The sequence below is a fragment of the Paecilomyces variotii genome (assembly GCF_004022145.1).
Source record: "Paecilomyces variotii strain CBS 101075 chromosome Unknown C8Q69scaffold_1, whole genome shotgun sequence".
NCBI lineage: Eukaryota > Fungi > Ascomycota > Eurotiomycetes > Eurotiales > Thermoascaceae > Paecilomyces > Paecilomyces variotii.
In genome coordinates, this window is record NW_021167140.1 from 4,815,089 (window position 1) to 4,833,557 (window position 18,469).

Below are 18,469 nucleotides of genomic sequence, written 5' to 3' on the forward strand. Positions count from 1 at the left end.
CGAGCGCACGTGACGTGGGATGGAAGACAATGCTATCCAATTTTTACGCACCGAGTAGGACTCGAGAAACGAAGTCTGCAGAGAAGGTTGACATGATTTATTTACCTATCTTTGGAAAATTGGTGCGCCTAAATGATACTCGACTACGTCGCTCGTATGAGGATGGTCTGATCTAAGGCGCTACGGCATTGCTACTAGTCAATACTACAAGAAAAGGAGGTATTATGGAGAATTAATGTTCATTCAATCTATATCCACATGCATACGTCGCGAAAACATAAGATCAGAAACGAGAACCCGATCCTCCTTCCTATAAAGCCAAGACTCCAAGAGAACAAACTACAGATAACAGATTAGGCAGCGGTGGCAGCAGCCGCAGCGGCGGCCAGTTGGTTCTGCATGCCAGTGGTGGGCTGCACACCAACGCGCTCCTTGGCCAGGAGGTCAACCAGCAGAGGGCTGGGACGGCTGTCCCGCATCGGCTGGAAGACGGCCTGGCTGTTCTTGTACTTCTGTACGCTCTCAAGGTAGATGTCAAAGAGGTAGGAGGAGTCAAGAGGACCACCCTTGGCCTCAGGGTGGAACTGGGTGCTGAAAATAGGACGCGACTTGTGGATCATACCTTCGTTGGAACCGTCGTTGAGGTTAACGAAGTATGGCTTCCAGTCACTCGGCAGGGTGCTAGCATCGACAGCATAACCGTGGTTCTGGGAGGTGATGTGGCAGCGGCCAGTGGTCAAGTCCAGAGCGGGAATGTTGTGAGCACGGTTTCCGTACTTCAGCTTGATGGTGCGGGCACCGGAAGCCAGAGCCAGGAGCTGGTGGCCGAGACAGATACCCATGATAGGGACCTGAGAGCTTTCCATGAGCTTGCGGAGGTGGTAGACGGTCTCCTGGCAGTGGGTTGGGTCACCAGGGCCGTTGGAGATGAACACTCCGTCAAAGTGGTGGGCCACCTTGTGGATCGGGTAGTCGTACGGGAAGACAGTGATGCTGGCACCACGGTTGACCAGGCTGCGGAGGATGTTCTCCTTCACACCGCAGTCAATCACAGCGACATGGCACTGGGGGTCAGCAGCGCTGACGTGGAACGGAGCTTTGGTGCTGACCTGGCGGACCAGGTTGATCTGCTCAGGGTCGATGAAAGCCTCGTCCTCGTCGGCATCGTACTCCTCACCAACGGTGATACGGGCCAGAGAGGAACCCTGCTCACGGAGGTAGGTGACAATGGCACGGGTGTCGACGCCAGAGATGGCAGGAACACCCTCACGGGCGCACCACTCACCCAGACTCTCGACCGCGGTCCAGTGACTGTACTGCTCCGCAACGTCGGCGACAACGACACCAGCCGCCTGGAGGTTGGGGGACTCGAAGTACTTGAGGAGTCCATTGGGGTCCTTCTCAGCGGAGGGGACGCCGTAGTTGCCAATCAATGGCTGGGTGAAGACCAGAATCTGGCCACGGTAGGAGGGGTCGGTCAGAGACTCGGGGTATCCCACCAGAGAGGTGGTGAAGACGGCTTCACCAGAGATGTTGGACTTGGCTCCAAAGGACTTGCCGTGGAATACGGGACCATCTCGGATCGTGAACGTCGCGCGGTCGTGTGACACGGGCGTTCGTCTAGCGGAAGGCGTGGGGATCTTACGGTCGACAGTGGCCATAAATCGAGCCTGAAGGGTGGGTGCCTTCATCGAGGCCATAGTACTGGCCCTGATGGGGGCGGTGGTGAATAGTCGAGCAAACATTCTTTCTTGTTTCGTGTGAGTAGGGCTTCGTGTCTTGTTCGACTATGGCTCAGTTTATGTTGGCTTTCCAGAGGTGATCTAGAATGGCAGGTCAGTCAGTATGCAGCTCAAATTCGACAATGCTTCACACTAGCATACCCGAGATGTAGTCCTATTGAGAGAAGAAATATTAGCTTCTGTTGAGTGCCCCCGTGTGGTATGTGGCGTGCCCCCCGAGGAAAGGCCGTCCGCGGGAGAGAAAAAAAGACTTACCTGGGAGGTGAAGATGGAAACAATCACACGCATAAGCGCGGTTTTACTTTTCTTGCCGTCAGTATTAGATGGGTGTATAATTGATCGATACAACGTTGGTATCGAGAAGGCCGGTGGCAGGGTTTGGTAAATGGAAGATGGCTATGAAGTCAGACGTGAGAAGAAAGGAAGAAAGAGAACGAAAGAAGGCGAGGGGCGGCAGGCTTTTTCTGGCTCGGCCGGAGCGAAGATCGGATCGAGTCATCGGGCTCACCGCTTCGCCGCCGCCAACCAGAACCCGCCGATTTGCGCCCACAGTCCGGCTACGGCTTCCGGTGCCGATAAAGACAGGATGGAATGTTGGGATGACTTAAGAGCATCTATAATCTATTATTCTTGACTAAATATCTACTATCGTACAGTTCTATCTCGTCTAATAAATCTCTATCTACATCCAATCTGCCCAGTGGCCTCTCTATGCCCATACTCTCTCTCTCTGTCTCTGTCTATATCTCTATATGTTGACAACATCGCCACTATCTGCAAGAAAGAAAAAGTGCTTGCCCGTCAAAGTTTACTCGACCCAGCGCATAGCGCCAGGCACCTTGGGGTCATTCTCAACATATCTGCATGTCGTAAAAGTCGACCACAACTGGCCGATAAAAGAGCTCTGCTCACAGTGGTATAGGTCTCCAAGGAGAGGCTTAATGGCCTCCGTTGCCTCTTCAGCCTTGTAGAAGGGAATACGCCTAACAAAGATTTTTAGTAAACCGGCTTCTATCTTAGTTTTCTGAGAAACTTACGGGAAAAGGTGGTGAACCACGTGGGTATCAATGATTCCGTGGAACAGAGAACGTCCAACCCAGCCAAAGTCTCTGTCCACGGTTGCCAAAGCGCCCTTAACAAAAGTCCAGCCCTCGGGAGTATAGTGATGAACATCGGGGTGGGTGTGGTGTAGGTATGTAATTGCAACTAAAGCACGTTAGTATGGCTGGCCGCAGAATCAAAGGGCGGGGAGAAACAATACCAAGCCAATGATGAACCCAGAAATAGGGAACAATATATAGGAGGAACACGGCAGGCCATCCGATCGCAGTGGATGCGAAGTAGAGCGCAGTCAACGTCAATCCAATACCAAGGTCCGACAGCGCAATATATACAGCCTCGTTGAGTCGGAATACAGCGCTCCTCGGCTCGAAGTGGCTCATCCGCCACCAATTGGGTTCCTCCCGCTGCTTGCTTTTGACACCCGCAGAAACATTGAAGAACAGGTACAATTGCCATCCGAACAACTGATGGCCAAGAAGCTGTACAAGCTGTACAATTGGCGCGTCCTCGAACATCTCCGGGTCGAGGTATAAGGTTTTCAGGCCTGGACGTCCCTGCGCATCCTTCGTCTGGGGCACAAAGGCCATGTCCTTCTCCATGTGTCCGGTAAACCGGTGGTGACGATGGTGCGAGAACTTCCACGAGAAGTATGGTACGAGGAGACTCGAGTGAAGCACCCAGCCGACGAAGTCATTGAACCGCCGGTGCACCGAAAACGCACCGTGTCCAGCCTCGTGGGCCAAAATCCAGATGCCAGTACACACCAGCCCCTGAGCGTAGCCATAGGCCATCCAGGCGACGCCGCGCAGAAGCGCGTTAGGAATTTGTGGTATGTATGTCAAGGCTGCCCATCCGAGGACTGCAGCCATAGTGACATCGCGCAGGACATAGCCCATCGAAACCCATGTCGAAGGCTGGAAGCAGTGGGAAGGAATTGCATTGCGAATTGTCTGGATGTCGGGGAATTCTTGGGTGGTTGTCACCCGGCTAGAAAGCTCGGTGTTCCGATGTTTCGACATCGGATCTGGATGAGATGGGAATTAGGGCTAGTAGATGACTGTTGCAGCAACCTTCTAGAATGCACGATTATTCACAGAAGGTGCTTAACGTGCAGCAAAATAACTAATAACACGTAGAGGCCTCCTGAGGAGATCTTTTCGGTGTTAGACGCTAGCATCCTTTGGGACAGCTAGGCGAAGGGGACGGTGCCCCTTGCCCCTTGGCTAGGCTAAAAAATTCAGTGCCATTGAAGCCTCCGAACTCTGTGTTCGTTGTTGCGGAGGACCAAAGTACCTCGAATAACTACATGATGTTGAGTTAGTTTTAGGATAGCAGCCACAGCACAGCCTGAGGCTGGGGGATCTGAGGTCAGGTGCTGCCCCTGCAGAATATGTACGATAGAGTTACATGGTCTTGGCAGACTAGTTACTTACCTGCGAGAGACAGGTTTTTTTTGCCGATTTCTTGATCTATAAGACAACAATTAATTATTGCACTCGCCGATTTTCTAGGAGAGAGTATTTACCTATTTTGCTTTTCATGTATATACTGTCCAGTATGGTTGGTGGCAGAATAAAACCTACACGGTCTGACGCCTACACAACCCCTGAGTGATAGACATAGATTGCCTCAATAATGAGCCTTGAGTATATCCTCCGCAGCAGCTTTCTGGCACTCCGCAAGAATAGTTGCCTGCTTTGCTATGTCTCCCAACTTGCTCAGCACATGCTTATTACTATCCAGGATCCCATAAAATGCATATGGAATTCCAACGTCTTCACAATACTCCAGGACGAACTTCTGCGCCCGGGCCAGATTATGCCGCGGCATTCGTGGGAACAAATGGTGTATAACTTGGAATTGCAATCCACCGTACCAGAAGTTCAGCCACTCCGGACAATCAACATCCATGGTTGTCCGTAACATCTTCTGGGGAAATGACTCGCTGGCACCCAGGTCGGCGGTGCTCATGGCGAAATGGCTGACGGTGAACAAGACATGCAAGGGCATGGTGACCATATGGCTGACCATCAGGAATGCAAAGCGATCCCACATTGTTGGAATCGATTTGTATAGGATGCCGTATCCAAACCAAGCCCAGAAGAAGACTTGCCCTACCATCTCGTACCAGCGATGCCACCACGCGATGCCTTTCCTAGGACCCAGCCCTCTTAATAGATGTTCCCAACTGAGTCGATAGAGATTAAAGCGTCCGAATAGTAAGATAGGATAATACATCCAATGCTGGATCCGGATTAGTACCCTCGCGGCAGCGTCATAGGTCATGACACGTTCGTAGAATGTGCTTCGAAGAGATGTGAAGAAACGATGAGAGATGGCAAAGAATGGAATGTGCTCGATATCAGGATCATGTTCTGGCGCATTCGTCACGACGTGATGGATATTGTGGTTTCGCTTCCACCAGCTGGCGCTGAGCCCACCGATGAAGCTTGCAATGGTAAATGCAATGAGAGAGTCCGTCGTGTAGTCGTGTGTGATGGCCAGATGCGCTGCATCGTGTACTGTAAATACCAGCAGGTGCCATAGCATGCCCAGAAAAATGGCGCTGGTGTTGTACCAGCCTAGTCGGAGAAATAGTACGAAGAGAAGAGCGACGAGGACATATCGACATGTTTCAACGGCGTAGGCCCGGTATGAACAATCGTATAAACCCTCCGATATAACCCGTTCGTGTAATTTATGGAATTTGCGTACGACCTCATCTTGCTTTGCAGGGTCAACAGACGGATACCTTGAGAGGTCGAGATCGATCTCTTGTTTTGTGCGGATATCAAGAAAGCTGGTCTTCGGTAGAGACTTCGCATCGGCTTTGATACCGTTCGACGTGATCATCTGGGGTCGAGATATCGTATTCCCGTCTTGGACAGTCTCATTTTTGATCTTCAACGCCTCACTCTCACACTTTTCTTCCACACGACGTCGAAAGGTTCCCCCTTGTATCGGAGGAACGAAATTCACCCATCGTTCTTCAACTCTCCCTATCTGATATCTCTGCATCATGTGAACAGCACTATCAGAATGGAACCTATCCCATTGGAAACCGTCAGCCTCTACAATGAGCTCCAGCGCACGGGATGGAACAAGGAAAAGGGAGTATGCTTGCTACATCGTGATTTCATCCGTGGCATCTTTGCCCACCATATGCAGAATTGCCTTGTCACCCCCCGGGTGGTATTGCAGCCATGCGTCAACCTTTAAGACCTTTCTATCGAAAATGACAATCTGGTGGCCGTCTGCTATCAGCTGTTCAATCTCTCCGCGGGATAGAACCTTCTCCCGACGTGATTGGGTCTTGAGTGACATTGTGGAGCTCTTTTTATTTGTGGATGGATTGGAATTTGATTTAATTGCACTGAAATGCGTTGTTGGGTATGTTCGTCTTGCTCGTCTTGTGTTGGATGCTAGGTGAGAGATTGAAATCAAAGAGCGAAGGGGAACATCAGCTCAAGGACACAAAGGTGTTACCATTCGTCAATACTGGAGACGTAAAAGGAGGCCAATTGACAAATGAAAGATGTTTGCAGTTGATGTATAGTTGTGCTGAAAAAGTTCCAGCAAATGGTTGCATCTTGCTTGTTTGTTTGGGGGTATATCCTGTTGCCTAATAATAGCTGCCGGAAAGGCAGGGGAGATAGCTGGTATATCGTAAGATGCTGATTAACTTCTAAACTCCACACGGGAAAATACGATAGGCTTGAAAAAGACCTCGGAACATCTCTGCATCCAAATAGAGCCTAGATATCTCCACATGTTCCCAGCCTGCCAATTCTGCAGTTCGCGTGGTATGACCAACCACATCTTCGACGGTAGCATTGCTGGATGTTTCATGTTGAGGAACAGAGTCAAACAGGGCACCATGACGATGCCCCTGCTTCCATTCAAGCTTCTCAAACGGCATCCGGGGGACGTTTCAGGTGTATCTCCACACTATGCCCAGAATGCGAGAATATGACAGGCGCACGCGTGAAGACTAGCACATCCCGCATTATATTATGGGAGACATGAGCAAGACAACAATCATCCAGAGTCTGTTTATGTCTTTTACATATCCCGCCTAATTTCGTCAGACTCTTATCTCCTTTCCCTGCATTTACTGTAGTCCAAGCTGTAAGGAGGCATTGTCCAATCAAGACCAAGGTTATCACGAGCTCCCATGTCGAACATTAATCGGATAGCGCCCAACGAATTTCCTGTCTGGTGGCCACTCTCGATACTCATCATAATAGCAATCTTCCCAGTCTTGAATGCGGATCAATCGCAGCTTAGTATCGTGCATAGTTAGAATGTATCTGAATACTCAGCCACGAAGCGCTTCGTTACGTCGACCTGCTGTAGAGTGTCTCGAACTGCCCACTATAAGGCATGGAGTTTTAGCTTTGATTTAGATATGAAGGCTCTGGCAGAGTATAAGAAGAGTACACATACTTTTGGATCGTTAATTCCAGGTTCAACCGGTGCAGCCTGCGTTGTCACTGCTCTCCCATCAGGCCCTTCGTCACTTTGGCAATGTCAGTGCGACTGCAAACCCCATCTTTGGAACTAAATAGATATATCTTGTTTCTGAGCTGCTCTCGCATTAGATGTGGGAGGTCATTGTGACCATCGATCAGTGGAGTAGTCGACAGAATATACCGCGTCCGCACCTCGTATTCCTTGGAGTCAATCTCATTCTTGGTGGCGGACAGAAATGACCAGCTGGAGGGACGATATATGCGACTATTACAATGAGGGACGAAACTAAAAGGTATAATACTGGAAACGACATATTGGAGATTTGCCTTCGTGCTTTCTCCATTTGAAACTCGGCGGGTGGAATGCAGCCCTGTTCCTGAGTTCTACTTAAGTCCTCGGAAGGGGTAGGCTCTCCGGGACATCCGAACTGGTGCTCAAACAAATTCGGATGCAAAGACCTAGAGTTCGTCCTCTTTGGGTCACCATATTTAATTTTATGAGTCCAAGTCGATGATGAAGGAGCTTTGTCGAGTTGCTTGATCTTCCAACCTGATAGTGCTAGGGCCACTTTTCTCGAAGATCCTATCTCAAATTGTCTATCGCGTTGGCCTCTTTCCTTATATGACATTCTTTTTATATACGCTCCCAATCCCGCAATGGACATTCTCGAGGCAAGGGCACAATGCTATCTTCGCTGATCAGATAGTTAATTCTTCTAACTTTGTAAGCTTTCAACCGTGAATCGCCGTTCACGCGGCCAATGGCGGCTTACGCAAAAATGATTACAATCCCCGAATCTACCAGTCAATCACGATGCGCGGCTATTCTTTCGTTAAGCCTGGATAAGACAAATATGTTCATTGACAGGTATAGAAGCAGAGAATAGCAGACATACCTCAATAATAATGTCCATTGCCTGTCTACACGATTATTTCTCGGAGGTCGATGTGCTTCTTGCTACTTCCTCACATCTCCTTCCCACGCCAATATGGACTGTCACACGATCGGTGCATTATTAAGACAACTGCATTCCGATTTATTCCTTCGGCGATCGCCATTGTCAGGGACAATATTGGCGAGTTCTGGTCCAGAGCGCTCGGGAGGAAAAAAGGCACCAACGCCGCGTGACAGGACAACCGCGGGTTCGGGAGGAAAAGCGGGCGTCTACGCCTCAGTCTTTCCCCAGAACAGCTATTTGATGTGTCAAAGTCGAGAGAGTCTATTGTTAGTGCCACCCAGAGGTCGGGAAAAGCGCGGAGCTGCCGGTCGGGATCGGGCAACAAGTGGAAGCCGACAAATTTGATCCCATCCCGCACGTTTTGGAGTAGACGTCTCCGCGGTAGCGCACTGCAACTCCGCGGAGATGCACGACATACATCAGAATATCCCCAGGCTTGGCGGTGATCAGACATCAGACGATTCAACGTGCAAAGAGACCGGCCACCGGGGTCATGAAGAAGATAGACAAGACTGGTCCTTTTACAATTTACGACAATATGGTTGGTCGGTTGGCCACCATGACGATAACAAAGCGTAGGGGGTTAAATACCTAGCAAGGACCGTTGCCTGTCCACAGTACCAATTTCTTCAATAAGTGTCTTTTCTTACTATTAGCAGTCATCATTTCTTTGTTGTATAGATCGTCCAAAAGTCTATCGACAAGATGGGTTTGACTTCGCAACAGGTTGACATCATTAAGGCGACTGTGCCTGTGCTCGAGCAGCATGGCCTCGCTATCACAACCACTTTCTACAAGAACATGCTCGATGAGCACACGGAGCTCCATGGAATGTTCAACACGGCCAACCAGGTGACTCGGCATCAACAGAAGGCATTAGCTGGTGCTCTGTACGCATATGCTGCCAACATCGACAACTTGGCGGCACTGAATGATACTGTGGAGCTTATCACCCAAAGGCATGCATCTCTGTACATCAAACCAGAGCACTACAAGATCGTCGGAACTTATCTTCTGGCGGCCATGAAGATCGTTCTTGGCGATGCTTTGACGCCAGAGATCCATGATGCTTGGGCTGCCGCCTACTGGCTACTGGCTGATCTCTTGATCGAGAAAGAAGCCAGCTTGTACCGTTCTGCTGGCGACTGGAACGACTGGCGCGAGTTCAAGATCGAAAAGAAGGTCCCCGAGTCGGATGAGATCACCTCCTTCTACTTGAAGCCCGTGGATGGCAAACCTCTGCCATCTTTCCGCCCGGGACAGTATATCTCTGTCATGGTGGATGTTCCGGCCCTCAACTACCCTCAGGCCAGACAGTATTCCCTGAGTGATATGCCTCGACCAGACTACTACCGTATCAGTGTCAAGAAGGAAACGGGAGTCAACCCGTCGAACCCGCAAGCTGCTGGTCACCCCGGCTACATCTCCAACATCCTCCATGATATCAAAAAGGAGGGCGATGTTGTGCTTGTCTCCCACCCTTACGGCGACTTCTACCTCGCAGACTTCGATGGCGAGAAGGCCACCAGCAAGAATCCCATTGTTCTCATCTCCGCTGGTGTTGGTCTGACCCCGCTGACATCCATTCTCAACACGATCACCTCCAAGTCGGGTCAGACAGACAGGAAGGTTCACTTTGTCCACGGTGTGCGCCGCGGAAGTGCTCGTGCCTTCAAGGATCACATTCAGAATACCGCGAAAGCTCACTCGAATCTCAAGGTGACATTCTTCAACAGCCTTCCATCTTCCACGGAGAAACAGGGTGTTGATTACCACCATGCTGAGCGGGTTAACCTGCACAAGTTGGACCGCAACGATGACTTGTTCCTCGACGACAAGACCACAGAGTACTATCTCTGTGGACCGGAGAGCTTTATGACCGCCATGAAGAAGCAACTGCTGGAGCTTGGCGTCGAGCCAGCTAGAATCAAGTTGGAGCTCTTCGGCACTGGTGGTGTCCCTGCTTCTTAAAGCGACTTTTTAATGGTTATGACGGCGTTTTTGGTCAGATGGATTTTTCTACGCCCTAGACGGGTTAGACAGATAGTTACTACTCCCCTCTTAGAAGATTATTTTTCTTATAATTAGTTCATGAGCTTACATGTCTACATTTTTCTGTTTCCCATTTCATCTTATCTTAGAGGAGTAATATCGATTTTCATCATAAACCAAACACAGCTTCGAGCTTGACATTAGCAAGAAATCGCCAAGGATCTGATACTACTATATCTATATAGATCGTATATCGGTTATGCGATCTCTCCCAGTCATCATCTGCATTCTGTTGAACGCTATTGTTTTGAGGCCTTCTTATTCATAAAAGCACTTATTTTGGGCACTGATACCTACAAGCAAAGCTTGATTTTCTGACAACATGGGTTGAAAAGATGTATTTTCGAATCCTAGAACTGGAAGCATGGCCTTTTCATGCTGATAGGCTTCACTTTCAATAGCGAGCACTCATTGAAACAGGCACTGGTCGCTGGGTTTGTGAAGTCTATTTATACAGTACAGTGATATAAGACGGGTGTTTGATCGCGTAGTTCAAGCAAGCTTAATACCATCACTCCGTTGATGAATCTTCTTTTTCTTTTTTCGAGAATGAAAATGAAGAACTGATACTCAATCGCAACTGGTATTAACCACGCTATCGAAGCTCTTACGTTCGTAGAAGAGCATCCACGAATATTACGATATCAACCTTGAGGGTTTGTTTGACAACTTCTAACCCAGTAACTATGGTTTCGAGAAGGCAATAGACTACTATTTGACTTGTGACGAAGTTACTCGCTACCGCGCTCTTCTGTGTGAGGGCTACTATACAATACCGAAGTTCACCACGCTCCTTAGATATCCGCCATATCTCAGCATCAATCTCTAACATACTATGTAGTCACCCAGGACCAGCTCCTGACAGATAGAAGAATGCCAAGTAATACCCGCGTAGAGTCCCGCGCTATATCTTCTGAAGATTTGATTTTCCTCGACAGCACCCACCACCCTTCCCTTCTGGCGGGTAGTCGATCACAATGCGCAACATCGCCAATATCACAACCACCAATCCACCAAGTAACCATTCTAACATCGAACAACACAACCCAACCCCCTCCAATCAAAATAACATCACTTGAGCAAACAAAACCCTCTCTACAAACAACGCAAATATTCGAGTCCTCGCTTGCTACTAGCGCCGTTATTCCCCTGGCCACAAAGGTATAAATACCCCCTTCTCCCCTCCCTTTCTTCTTTCTCTTTTTCTCCAAGCCGTCTGGACGGATGGCAGTAAGCCCTACCGCAGAGGTAGGCAACCAACTCAAATCCTCTTGTGCGGGCAGCGCGAGTCCTACTACGTAGGCAGCGGAATTCCTGCTATGGTAGGCAGAGTCAAGCCCTCACGTATAGACGCGCAAGTCCTACAAAGTACCGTAGACAGCGCAAGTCTCACCGTGTAAGCAACTCGAGTCCTCATGAGCAGGCAGCTCAAATCCTCCTTCTTTAGGAGGTCGCGACCAGCTCCTGGCCAGGTTTCAATCTTTGTGGGATTTTCTTCTGGGGGCTTTCAGGGGTGTTTACACCTCGGATGGGTGGGCGGGCATATCAATCATCAGGACGACTCTTACACCACGGCCTCCGTGTGTAAAGGATACGACAAGAAAAAACTATATCGAGTGAAGACACGAGAGAGGAGAGACAGGAGATCGGGAAAAAAAACCCCCCACACAAGTGTTCTTGGCAATGTCCCATTGTCCAAGGAGTCTGCGATACTTATCCGCTTACGTGGTGTTTTTCTTCCTCTTCTACTCCCCAATCTTACACACATCTCTCTTCCTCGATATTGGTTTTTCTTATCTTTTCTCTATCATTTCTTCATACCGCCGTTGTCGTCCCTGATTCTACTTGTTCAATCTTTGGAATCTCATCAAAGTATACACATAATCGTGTATACGCATCTCAATACCTTTTTTTTTTTCATCACTATCTCTCGCATGTTCCGAGGGGTGTGGAGAAGAAAAATGGCAGTTGCGATGTGTGAAGTTGAGTTTTGTATGGCTTGGGTGATGTGATGTGATAAGTACCTATGATACGACGCGTCGAGGAGACAAGTACGTCGCGGTTCTTAATGTAAATATTTCTTCGCTCGCTCATATTACCTACATACAAGTATGCAGTTATGTGCATTCAGTTTATTAACTCGTAGCTATATATCTTTTATTCCCTTATGATTACTTTATTCCTTCCTATAGGTATGCAGGATAGATACTTGATCCCGATGCTGATCTTATAGAACGCTGACTTCTCCTTCTGTGTGGATAAGAAGTTGGTTCTTGGTTCCCTGCTACAAAATGTGGAAGAACTAGCTGATTGTTTCCTGTTCCAGACTGGAGCGGTACTGGAATACAAATTTCGCAAGATTCTCTTGAGCCGTTGTCGAGATGATATAGGGAAGGTCTTTTTTGTTTTACTATCGAAGAGACAAGAGAGGATTGATTCGAGTGTCGCACAGCTATGTATGTAGAAAGGATCATACGGGACACAGGTTCTGGTTTAGAAAGGCCAAGGTAATCGACAGGGGAGCATGAATTCATTATGGAACAGAATGGTATCTTTATATCTTGTCGGGTATGCGTGCAGTCCAATTATTTATCCTTTTTGCCAGACTTGACGGTCTCATCCTTTTTCTGGTTTCCGGAAGAGCGGGTCACTGAGAGAAGTTTCCACAGCGCCCAGAGGAATCCGAGGGCAACGATGATGATGGTACCAATCTCAATGGTCCTGGCTTGGATGATCCCTTCCAGACCTTCCTTGATTTCCAGAACGGGGACGTCTACCTGCTCAACCAGTCGGGACTGGACTCCTGGAGTCTTGTCCTTTGAAGGTGAGGGAGATAACTGGTAGAACATGGTCTTGGGTCCGAAGAGACCGTCCCAGCCGAGATTTACACGGTCGAACGGGTTGACGCCCATTTTGGTCCCTTCCTCAGCCGTGCAAGCCCAGAACACGATAGGCCAGGGGACAGATACAGTGCGGTTTCCAGATGGAGATGGTTTCAGGTAGCGGAGGTGAAGTGGTATGGTAACTTCCCAGTCCTCCTTGGCCGAATCGGTTTCTGCAGGCGTCGCCAGTTCCAGAAGGAGATTCGAGCCCCAGCGAGAAGTGACCCAATCGGGAGCTTCCAGATCCGTCTCACCCGAAATGGTGCGTAGAGCAGCCAGGTTATGGGACTCCAGGAAAAGACGATCGGTGGTTGAGAGCTGGTACTTATCGGCGAATATTGGGGATGGTAGCGTGAGATAGGAATGAAGAGCACATGTCGCATCTGCAGGAGCTGGCGGTGCAGACAGAGAGGAACGAGGAATCGAGATCTTCATCGTCGGATGAAGACCGGTCGGTGCCAGGAACGAGACTGTATAGTCCGCAGCCTCCGGTAGCGGATGATGTCGCGACGGGAAAGAGAACATGGTGCCATCTGCGAAAACGTTAATAATCCATCTTCAGCAAGAATGACACGAAACATACGCGGATGGTCATCCTCTCCGATGACGGCCAATAATCCAGCGACAGACAATTCCTCTGGCTCCGTAGCTGGCTGGCTGCTCAGCAGCCCAACCTCTATCTTCTCCATCCCGAGCTCACCCTTCCTGACGTCTGCTATCCATCCATTCCCCTCTGGAGACTTGGCCCAATATGCCGACACGGTCAGAGCATGCGATATACGATCATAATCGATGTCGAGGTAATCTGCAGATAGAAGCGACGAGGCATGGTTCTGGCATTCCGCATCCGACGATGGACATAATTTCTGCTGAATATATGTAACGAGTTCACTAATCGAGGGCAAGAGGCTGTAAAACTGATAAGATGCAACAGATGCGAATCGCTGAGAAATCAGGGGCGGAGTCGTAAACGATATCTTTCCTAGTGTCAACAAGCGATCCAACGAGGCGGTAGCACTGATAAGCTTACCTCTGGCAGCGTACACTTCAATTCCTCACTGAACGCCTTCTTGAGCAGCGGACAAAGACCCTCTCTGAAAAGGCCAATTAGTATCACGTATATACCGTATAGAAAGCTCGAAGCACGTACGTCAATCGCTGCGAATCGACCGGGGTAAAGAAGACATGTAAACCGGGAGACACCCTGCTGGAAAAGGGAACGACAGCTTCAAATGGCCGCTCAGTGGCCCATCTGATATGGAGTTCATGTGCATGCTTCAGGACATTCCAGAGCTATATGGCAGTTAGCTTGGGCCAGTATCATGTTTGGTTGTAGGTATAAAGCTACCTCCGACGGGAGCTCGTTGAAGCCAAAGGTAACTCGCTCCTCGCGGGCGGAATCCAGGCCTCGAAGCTTCAATGCATCGCTGGTCAACTGGACTTGATCCTGGTCAAAGGGCGAATCTGGTCCCTGAGCGAAAGTAATCCGTCTTCTCATTTTGGGAAGCGTGTGTACGAATGCCAATTGCGGCGTTGTTATCTCGGGGTCTGGAGAAGGCGGTCCGCCCGCCCAGATTCGGTCTAGCCCAGTTAGGGATGACATCACAGAGGGAACGCATCGAACATTGCCAGAATTAATTTATTACAATTCTCTATCAAGTCTAATTAATGGAATTTGGATATCTTTTGGAATTTCTCTTATCATGTCCAATAGCAACCAGGCCGAGAATTAGGAAATATTATAAAGACGAGGCACAAACATAGCATAAAAGTTGCAATCGACACCACCCGACCAGACCGGGTCATCCCAAAACGCCTGAAATGCAACAACATCAATCATAAAAGTTCTCGCTCAAAAATAACAGCTCATGGCAGAACGTCCTTCAGAATATCTTTCTGGGCAGAGGTGAGGCTTGGAGGGAACTTGACGTTCACGCGGACAACCAAGTCTCCGCGTTCGCCCGGCTTCCTAGAGTTGGGCATACCCTGACCGGGGAAGTGCTCTTCGTGACCCGGTTGCGTAGGACCGGGCTTAGAGACACGCAGTGACTTCCCGTCGATCGTCTTGACAATGCGCTCCCAGCCGGTCAATGCCTCTTTCAGGCTCAGTTCGACGGTCACGATCAGGTTGTCACCCTGGCGCTTGAAGACGGGATGCTCTTTCTAAAGGATAGAGTTAGCACCGGATTCTAGACATTCGTGCGTATAATGATAGTAACTTACCTCCTTGACGATCAGGTGAACATCCTGCTTGCCACCCTCTTCCTGGTCTCCGACATTCCGGTACTTGATCTTGGAACCAGCCCGCAGACCAGGTTTGATGTTGGCTTCCAGGGTAACCTCTTGTGTAGTACGCTTTCCACTCGGGTCGAACACCTTGCTCTTGGTCACGACCTTCTTTGTTGTTCCGTGGAACATCTCCTCCAAAGTGACAGGCAGATCCTTTTCCACTACAGTAGGCTCCGGGGTTGGTGCACGACGAGCTTGCTGCTGGAATCCGCCTGGGCCTCCCCTAGTCTTGAAACCACCACCGCCTCCGCCCAGGCCGGCGCCAAACATCGTCGAAAAAAGATCATCATCCATATCCGCTCCACCACCTCCGCTCTTGGCAAAGTTTTTGAAGATGTCGTCGGCTGAGCTGAACCGGAAGCCGCCTCCAGCTCCTGGACCGGTCGTGAAGTGGAATGTACGGGCGCCACCGCCGCCGGGCATACCACCGAAGGAGAAACCACCAGGCATACCACCAGCGCCGAAAGGAGTGCCGCCAGCTTCAGCACCGGGCGGAGGAGCGGCACCGCCGCGTAGGAGGAATTCTAGACCATATTGGTCGTAGACCTTGCGTTTCTCAGGATCGGAAAGGACTTCGTATGCTTGTGAAACCTCTGTATGGAGTTAGCATTGATTCACAATGGGAAGCGACAAGCTTCGAAGGACTACATACCTTTGAACTTCTCTGATGCTTGAGGGTTGTCCTTGTTCTTGTCAGGGTGCCACTTCAATGCAGCTTTCCTGTTTGATAGAAGTTGTCAGTGTCAAGATAACTCAGAAGGATTAGAGGGTGCTAGCAATTCACATACCTGTAGGCTTTCTTGATCTCTTCTTGAGAGGCACTAGGGCTAATGCCTAGGGAGTCGTATAGTTTGGTCTCCGCAACCATAATGTGAAAGGGTTACGTAGCAATGTGAGGGTAAGAAGGTGTTGTCTTGTGTCTAAAAAATATACAACAGAAAGTAGATTGAAGTTTGCGGAATCCAATCAGACTATATGAGAAGGAAACAACGTGCGATGGTGAAGTACGCTTGAAGGAGGACGTTGGGTGAGGTCGATGACGGAAGAGTTCCTGAGTAGATGACGGCCAACAGCGGGGATCAGCTGTTTCGAATTGCGTAGAACGTTCTTGGAGGACGAGCGAGGGACGGAATGCTCCGTACCATAGACCTTGCTGGATAAAACGATTCTTGCAGTCTAGCGTCTGATAGTCGAGAAATTGATTCTTCAGTGTTCCTCACTGGCGAAGAGGTTGGGATTCTTGAATGAAGCGAAGCCTCGAGCAGTGACGTGAGGGCACGAGCAGCCTCCGAGAAGCGTGACACGACAGAAGCTTCCAGAAGGTTCTACGAGGAGAGTTGCCCAGTTGGGAATGGCTTGTTTAACATGATGAACATGCACGAGAACTCCATACTGACTGCCAGTACAGCTAGCTAATAATGCTGGTGCGATTAATCCAAGCCAGAATCCCCAGAGTATTGTCGCGAGGCAGGGATGGCATACAAATAATGATGATGACAATCTAGAATAAGCGATGGCGGGGGGCTCTACTCTAAACTGGCTCTAGCCGATCAGACCCACGGCTCGTGTGGCGCGATCTCCGGTCGTTGCCGCGCTGAGCAGACGAGGAGACTCTCTATCCGCCTCGTTGGGTACCTAATGGTTTCAAAACAAATGGAGACGATGGAGAGAGTAGACGACCTAAAGTTATATAGTGCTCTCTCATGGATCCATTTATACATCCATTTGTACTGTACATCCATCTTTAGAAAGGCTAAGCGAGAGTGATCCAGACTCCAGCCGCCTGGGCCAGTCTAGATGGTAGTGAAATATATCAACTACCTAGTTAAGGTCAATTGCTGGCTGGATCCGTCAGAAAGATCATGACAGGACTGAGAAAAGTCTGGTTTGAGCCTCAATTAAGCTGAATCTTATTGCTTTTCTTATTTATGATAATTTTGGAATCTTTAGCCGGAAGAAGAATAACTACCTTTTATTAGCTGACTACGCTAAGAGCAATAACTAACTTAGGTACCTATACAAACACGGATCCTCGCATGTTTACTTCCTCCTCTCGTCAATAAATGCCTCCCTCCATACTCGAATTGGTCGCGTGTCGCCCTCGCTAGATGTCCAGCTTCACAACATAATCGTGATCACGGAGTTGTTCTTCACTTAGCGCGACGTGGTCGACACCAGTGATGGTCTCTTCTGTCTTCAGGCTCCCAACACCCTGGTCTCTTCCGCTTCTTCCTCTCAGTCTGCGAACGGCAGGCTGATGAACACACGGTGCCATGATCTCATTCCACACTGCAACCGCTTCGTCACCGGTGAACTGGTTCGCTGCAGCTTCAGCAGCTCGACACTGCTCAACAGACGACTCAGGTGCATGGCACGAATTCTCCATGCGATCGCAAATGGCGTTCATAAGTTTTGACAAATCACCATAGATATAATACGTCCCTGCGAAGAGGACGCTGTATGTGCCTCGAATCCTTGGAGCCGTGTGGGGGCAGGTGCCCAGATCATAATCTGCTGGTGGAGTGTCCATGCATGTAACAGGCACTTCGGTCGTTACAGTGGCCGTGGTCGTTTCTGTTGCAGTGGTCGTGATTGTTTCAGGCGGTTCGGTGATAGTGGTCGTCTCTGTGGCTGTATCGGTGATGGTACTTATTTCCGTAGTCGTGCTAGGGATACAAGGCGTGCAGGGAGCACCAGGGCTTGGTGTTGGCATAGGCGTTCGCGTTGGCTTCGGATGCGGGTGCGGGTGTGATGGAGGATGCGATGGCTTCATCGAAGGCGGCGGCACAGCAGGATACGTAGGTCCCTCTGGTTCAGGAGCTGGACAGGCATCATCTCCGTATTGCGCGTTGACCGTGATCAGAAAGAAGAGGGCCGATAACAAAAAAGAGACCTCCCACCGCATCTTGATCAGTATATCTTTCCAAGCAACGAGGACAAGTTGTTTGTTTAAACCTATACTACGACGGAGAATAAATAGATACACGCTTGTAGAGTACCAACATCGCTGA

The 18,469-nt window shown here is 49.5% G+C and overlaps 8 protein-coding genes across 8 annotated transcripts; 1 reads left to right on the plus strand and 7 right to left on the minus strand.

The window, feature by feature from the left end:
* Positions 1-225: 225 nt before the first annotated feature.
* Positions 226-2,178, minus strand: C8Q69DRAFT_454677 (carbamoyl-phosphate synthase arginine-specific small chain). Its single transcript, XM_028629720.1, has 2 exons — positions 1,998-2,178; positions 226-1,896 (listed from the first exon to the last, which is right to left on the minus strand). Exon 2 carries the CDS (start codon positions 1,743-1,745, stop codon positions 354-356), a length of 1,392 nt encoding a protein of 463 aa, XP_028490022.1. The 5' UTR covers positions 1,746-1,896; positions 1,998-2,178; the 3' UTR covers positions 226-353.
* A 347-nt stretch (positions 2,179-2,525) lies between these two features.
* Positions 2,526-4,034, minus strand: C8Q69DRAFT_57043 (fatty acid desaturase-domain-containing protein). Its single transcript, XM_028633797.1, has 3 exons — positions 3,004-4,034; positions 2,780-2,948; positions 2,526-2,725 (listed from the first exon to the last, which is right to left on the minus strand). The coding sequence occupies exons 1-3, from the start codon at positions 3,821-3,823 to the stop codon at positions 2,551-2,553; spliced, it is 1,164 nt and encodes a 387-aa protein (XP_028490023.1). The 5' UTR covers positions 3,824-4,034; the 3' UTR covers positions 2,526-2,550.
* C8Q69DRAFT_57042 (fatty acid desaturase) lies at positions 4,035-6,308 on the minus strand. Its single transcript, XM_028633796.1, has 4 exons — positions 5,932-6,308; positions 4,330-5,850; positions 4,238-4,273; positions 4,035-4,106 (listed from the first exon to the last, which is right to left on the minus strand). The coding sequence occupies exons 1-2, from the start codon at positions 6,126-6,128 to the stop codon at positions 4,434-4,436; spliced, it is 1,614 nt and encodes a 537-aa protein (XP_028490024.1). The 5' UTR covers positions 6,129-6,308; the 3' UTR covers positions 4,035-4,106; positions 4,238-4,273; positions 4,330-4,433.
* Positions 6,309-7,250: 942 nt separating this feature from the next.
* C8Q69DRAFT_454692 (hypothetical protein) lies at positions 7,251-8,195 on the minus strand. The gene is made up of 3 exons (XM_028629722.1): positions 8,173-8,195; positions 8,050-8,098; positions 7,251-7,992 (listed from the first exon to the last, which is right to left on the minus strand). Exon 3 carries the CDS (start codon positions 7,939-7,941, stop codon positions 7,432-7,434), a length of 510 nt encoding a protein of 169 aa, XP_028490025.1. The 5' UTR covers positions 7,942-7,992; positions 8,050-8,098; positions 8,173-8,195; the 3' UTR covers positions 7,251-7,431.
* Positions 8,196-8,795: 600 nt separating this feature from the next.
* On the plus strand, positions 8,796-10,629 carry C8Q69DRAFT_57161 (flavohemo protein). Its single transcript, XM_028633798.1, has one exon. It carries the CDS (start codon positions 8,941-8,943, stop codon positions 10,204-10,206), a length of 1,266 nt encoding a protein of 421 aa, XP_028490026.1. The 5' UTR covers positions 8,796-8,940; the 3' UTR covers positions 10,207-10,629.
* A 1,836-nt stretch (positions 10,630-12,465) lies between these two features.
* C8Q69DRAFT_513284 (PIG-X) lies at positions 12,466-14,667 on the minus strand (the record flags this gene model as incomplete). The annotated part of the gene is made up of 5 exons (XM_028633310.1): positions 12,466-13,702; positions 13,753-14,146; positions 14,200-14,263; positions 14,320-14,462; positions 14,518-14,667. The coding sequence occupies 5 exons, from the start codon at positions 14,665-14,667 to the stop codon at positions 12,873-12,875; spliced, it is 1,581 nt and encodes a 526-aa protein (XP_028490027.1). The 3' UTR covers positions 12,466-12,872.
* Positions 14,668-15,035: 368 nt separating this feature from the next.
* On the minus strand, positions 15,036-16,326 carry C8Q69DRAFT_503887 (molecular chaperone; the record flags this gene model as incomplete). The annotated part of the gene is made up of 4 exons (XM_028632523.1): positions 15,036-15,332; positions 15,393-16,051; positions 16,111-16,178; positions 16,247-16,326. The coding sequence occupies 4 exons, from the start codon at positions 16,324-16,326 to the stop codon at positions 15,036-15,038; spliced, it is 1,104 nt and encodes a 367-aa protein (XP_028490028.1).
* A 1,236-nt stretch (positions 16,327-17,562) lies between these two features.
* On the minus strand, positions 17,563-18,363 carry C8Q69DRAFT_503888 (hypothetical protein; the record flags this gene model as incomplete). The annotated part of the gene is made up of 1 exon (XM_028632524.1): positions 17,563-18,363. The coding sequence occupies one exon, from the start codon at positions 18,361-18,363 to the stop codon at positions 17,563-17,565; it is 801 nt and encodes a 266-aa protein (XP_028490029.1).
* Positions 18,364-18,469: the final 106 nt, after the last annotated feature.

Excerpts from the sequence above, each read along its gene's own strand:
- C8Q69DRAFT_454677 (XM_028629720.1), bottom strand. The coding sequence starts at position 1,745 with ATGTTTGCTCGACTATTCACCACCGCCCCCATCAGGGCCAGTACTATG.
- C8Q69DRAFT_57043 (XM_028633797.1), bottom strand. The coding sequence starts at position 3,823 with ATGTCGAAACATCGGAACACCGAGCTTTCTAGCCGGGTGACAACCACC. Across the intron at positions 2,949-3,003 it reads CTGGGTTCATCATTGGCTTG|TTGCAATTACATACCTACAC; the intron begins GTATTGTTTCTC and ends AACGTGCTTTAG. Across the intron at positions 2,726-2,779 it reads GTGGTTCACCACCTTTTCCC|GCGTATTCCCTTCTACAAGG; the intron begins GTAAGTTTCTCA and ends AATCTTTGTTAG.
- C8Q69DRAFT_57042 (XM_028633796.1), bottom strand. The coding sequence starts at position 6,128 with ATGTCACTCAAGACCCAATCACGTCGGGAGAAGGTTCTATCCCGCGGA. Across the intron at positions 5,851-5,931 it reads GCCACGGATGAAATCACGAT|GTTCCATTCTGATAGTGCTG; the intron begins GTAGCAAGCATA and ends CCAATGGGATAG.
- C8Q69DRAFT_454692 (XM_028629722.1), bottom strand. The coding sequence starts at position 7,941 with ATGTCCATTGCGGGATTGGGAGCGTATATAAAAAGAATGTCATATAAG.
- C8Q69DRAFT_57161 (XM_028633798.1), top strand. The coding sequence starts at position 8,941 with ATGGGTTTGACTTCGCAACAGGTTGACATCATTAAGGCGACTGTGCCT.